The sequence below is a fragment of the Zingiber officinale genome, chromosome 3B, assembly GCF_018446385.1.
Source record: "Zingiber officinale cultivar Zhangliang chromosome 3B, Zo_v1.1, whole genome shotgun sequence".
In the NCBI taxonomy this organism is placed as follows: domain Eukaryota; kingdom Viridiplantae; phylum Streptophyta; class Magnoliopsida; order Zingiberales; family Zingiberaceae; genus Zingiber; species Zingiber officinale.
In genome coordinates this window covers 48,992,969-48,996,793 of record NC_055991.1, presented here as the reverse complement: position 1 = coordinate 48,996,793, position 3,825 = coordinate 48,992,969, and the positions used below count along the sequence as shown (strand labels likewise).

Below are 3,825 nucleotides of genomic sequence, written 5' to 3'. Positions count from 1 at the left end.
AGAATAATTGGAGATTTTGATGCAATTGATCAAGCAATCACAATCAAACAATTCTACTCTTACAATTGGGACTGGATCTTTAGCGCAAAAAGGTAATTCTATAAGTGCCTTAAGCATTAGACAAGAGTTTCAGACCACATTACTACAGATATAGAAACTCTAAAAAATTTCAAGCCATGTAGCAAACACATAACAATTAGTACAACACACAGATCACTTTCCTAAGTGATTAGGGCTGAATCAGTAAAAACTTAAAAAGAACTAACACTCAACTATCTTTTAGTGTCTCAATTATCCTACAACTTACCATCAGTTAGAAGGCTCACACGAGATTACATTTATGTCACTCAATTTTCTTCAAATTCTTGTGAATTTCATGTCTTGAATTCAAGGGAAGATGATTGGCGATGCTAAGAATACATGAGGCTCTATCTACTGAAGACAAATGATTCTCCTAAAAAGGAAGGTCATAATATTACTGGATCTCATTAGTTTACAACATTTATAGATGATCACACTAATCTGGATTTTCATAATGAAAGAAATGTGAGAGGTAGGTTTAATATGTTAAAAATTTAGTATCATGGTACAAACTCAATTCCAAACCTATATACAAATTTTGAAAATGGACAATGCTACGGAATATTTTTCATCCATTCTGAGTGATTACCTAACAAGTCAAGGGATTATTTATCTAAACTCTTGTGTTGACACGCCTCAACAAAATGGTATAGTCAAAAAAAAAAAAAAATTAATTAAGGGATCTCCTAGAAGTAATCTGATCTCTCACCTTAGCTACACATGTACCAAAATAGTATTGAGGAGAAGTCACACTCACTGCAACTTAACTCATAAATAGAATGTCTTCTCGAGTCGTAAAATTTCCAACCTTATGTTAGATGCACAATAGGGCATCATCACTAAGGCTAATCAAGCTATTACATTTGCCAACAAACCTTCAGAACATCTTCACTAAGACCCTACCAAGGAAGAACTTTGAAGATTTAAACTCCAAGACAGGCCTAATCAACATCTATAGCCTAGCTTAGAGAAAGCATAGAGTATTCTTGCTTTCTTATATAGTTGCAACTGTAAATTAGTTAATTAATCTCCTAAAGGATCCTTAAGGATGTGGGCAACTATTACCCAATACTCACGGGTTCGAATCCTGGAAACAGCCTCTTGCAAAAAATAAGGTAAGGCTGTGTACAATGGATCCTTCCCCGGGACCCTGCATGGCGGGAGCTTTGTGCACCGGGCTGCCCTTATATATATATACTATTTTACAAAATTTGATAAGTTGTCTTTCTTTTAATTTTCTAGATGTAGTATTATCTATATGTAGAGTTGTAAAGTGGGTTTTGATTAAGTTGAATAAAAATTTATGTCAAATTTTCATAATTACTTATTAAATTTTCTTTAACACAAAATCTACATAGATCTATCCTGACATATGTTGTTGGTCACAAGAGTTTTCTCTCAATATATAAATCTTACTTTTAAGGTACAGCTAGTAGTAAGGAGATGATAGAAAAGGAATTCAATATGAGGGTCATCTATGCTGCGATTGAAGAACACCAAGTATACAACAACAAATAAGTCTTATCCCACTAGGTGGGGTCAACTAACATCAAGTATACACTAACAATTAAAAAGGTAAAAACTATTAAGAGTATAAATGTATAAAATTTTCCTAACAAATAAAGCATTTGATACAAGTGATTCTACGTTCAAATTTAACATGCTATGAGGGAAAGGGGACCTGTGTTCAAATCGAACATGTGTTGGTAAATTTTCACATCAAGTTTTGGGTCAATTAAATCCTCTCGCATGATCAACCACACTTAAAGAGTGAGCACTAAGAATATAAATGTTCAAATTGGTTCCTTTTCTAACAATTCAAACTCTTGGGTTGAGGGTTCTGCCAATCAAAGGTAACATAAACAAAAGGAAATAAATCAACTTCCAAGTAAGACAATGATAAAAAAGAATAATCAGAAACATTTGCAATAAACCAATTCTGTTTTTGGTTAATGTGTTTTCATTAGAATTTTAGGGAACGAATTATCAATAGCTACAAAAAGTGACTGCAATACCAATACAGAAAAACTTCACAGTATGGGTTGGGTACTCAAGCAACTATGAAGAATAAATCAATGTATTCAACTATTCAAGTAATTGAAGAATCACGTCGATATCATCAATTCACCATGATTAGAAAGAAAAAGACCTTAGGTTCTGGAACAAAGAACAAGTTTGTGATCCCAAGCCACTCGCATCAATCATATAGGAATAAACTGGATGAAAAAGTTTATCCAAAATTAAGCATGTAATCTAACAGAATGGAAATCATATTAGCTAGCTACCACAAAAATAACAATCCATTTTAAATCATAGAATAACAAAATTAATGTTCAACAAATAATAACAGCTTTACAAATAGATTGTGTCAGAATCAAAACTGAAGGCCAGGTGCAAGAAATGTCACCAAGGTATTTGATGAAAAAGATGTCTATTTTAAGTTCTTCAACTATCTCTGAAAGAGGCGTTGAAGAATTAATTTGCAGTAGTCATACAAATAAATCACTAAGAAAAGACTTAATTCAAAAACAATATAAAAAGTATTATAAATCATTAAGGAGGTGCTTACTAATTACTGCTAGAACCATAAAAATATATATATTAATCTGTGAAGCATTCTAGGGAAAACAACTTCAATCAACAGAGTTAATATTTTAACTTAAGACAACCAAAATTTAAAAATTAACACCACGCAGTACCATCCATAACTGAAATAGATTAACAGAGCACTTATTTATCGCAGATCTAACAAGGATGATAAAAACTCCGAGAACCTAATACCTTCTCAACTAGAGCCAAATCACGATAGGTAGCCGGGAATCTTGATGCGGATGAAGAGCATGCTCATGATGTAGGAAATGATCGTGGCAGAGATACCGAACGAAGCGAAGGAGATGCGTACACTGCGTGGACGGTTGCGGTCGAGGGCAAGGTCCAGCAGGATCAGACCGATGCCGCCGAGCACGAACATGAACCCAGAAGAGAGGCCCTCAATAATGTACTGACCATTGACACGGCCGGGAAGGAACACGACAGGGCGGACAGTACCGTAGCGATCCTGAGTGCTGCCGATGCCTGGGGGCTCGACGATGACGTCGTAGACAAGACCAGAAACGACGGCAAAGTAAGTGAGCAACACGAGGGAAAATACAGTCATCGGGGAAGGGAGCGCAAGAGAGGAGGGGAGCTTCAGACGCGTGCGGGGCGGGCGTAGGAAGCTGTAGGGGAGAAGCCTGAGGAGGTGGAGAAACGGATCCATCGAGCCCTGATCCGAAGGCAGCGACGCTGCAGTGGTGACTAGGGAGGCTGCGCCACCGCCAGCGGCGGCCGAGTGCTCCGATTTGGGTGGCATGCCCGCTCTTTACGCCTTCGACGGTCCTTGAGAAATGTGCTCTCTATTCTCGATTTAGGGTTTGATAGTTCTAATATACCTGGCTGTTGACCGGTTTAAGTTAGACGAGCCGGGTCAGTTGCTGAAATACGGTAATTAAATTTCTTTCGGCAATTTACTGAACCAAGTAAATAAATTCTGAAATATCTAATTCGTGACTTTTAAAAATTTTAAATTATGTATTTTTCTATATATATATATATATATATATATATATATATATAAAAGAAATCGGAACTACTTTTAGCTAGGGCCGGCCTCCGTCAACACCGATTTTTCTATAGCCGTCAAAAAAAACTATCTAATTTTGACTTTAAATTTCGAGTGAAATTTTTAGTTGGATCATCACCTAA

At 36.2% G+C, this 3,825-nt stretch overlaps 1 protein-coding gene across 1 annotated transcript; it reads right to left on the bottom strand.

The window, feature by feature from the left end:
- Positions 1 to 2,653: 2,653 nt before the first annotated feature.
- LOC121968269 (oligosaccharyltransferase complex subunit ostc-like) lies at positions 2,654 to 3,486 on the bottom strand. Its single transcript, XM_042518716.1, has one exon. The coding sequence runs from the start codon at positions 3,431 to 3,433 to the stop codon at positions 2,882 to 2,884; it is 552 nt and encodes a 183-aa protein (XP_042374650.1). The 5' UTR covers positions 3,434 to 3,486; the 3' UTR covers positions 2,654 to 2,881.
- Positions 3,487 to 3,825: the final 339 nt, after the last annotated feature.

What these genes read in the sequence shown, in the direction of transcription:
- LOC121968269 (XM_042518716.1), bottom strand. Translation starts at nt 3,433, where the DNA reads ATGCCACCCAAATCGGAGCACTCGGCCGCCGCTGGCGGTGGCGCAGCC.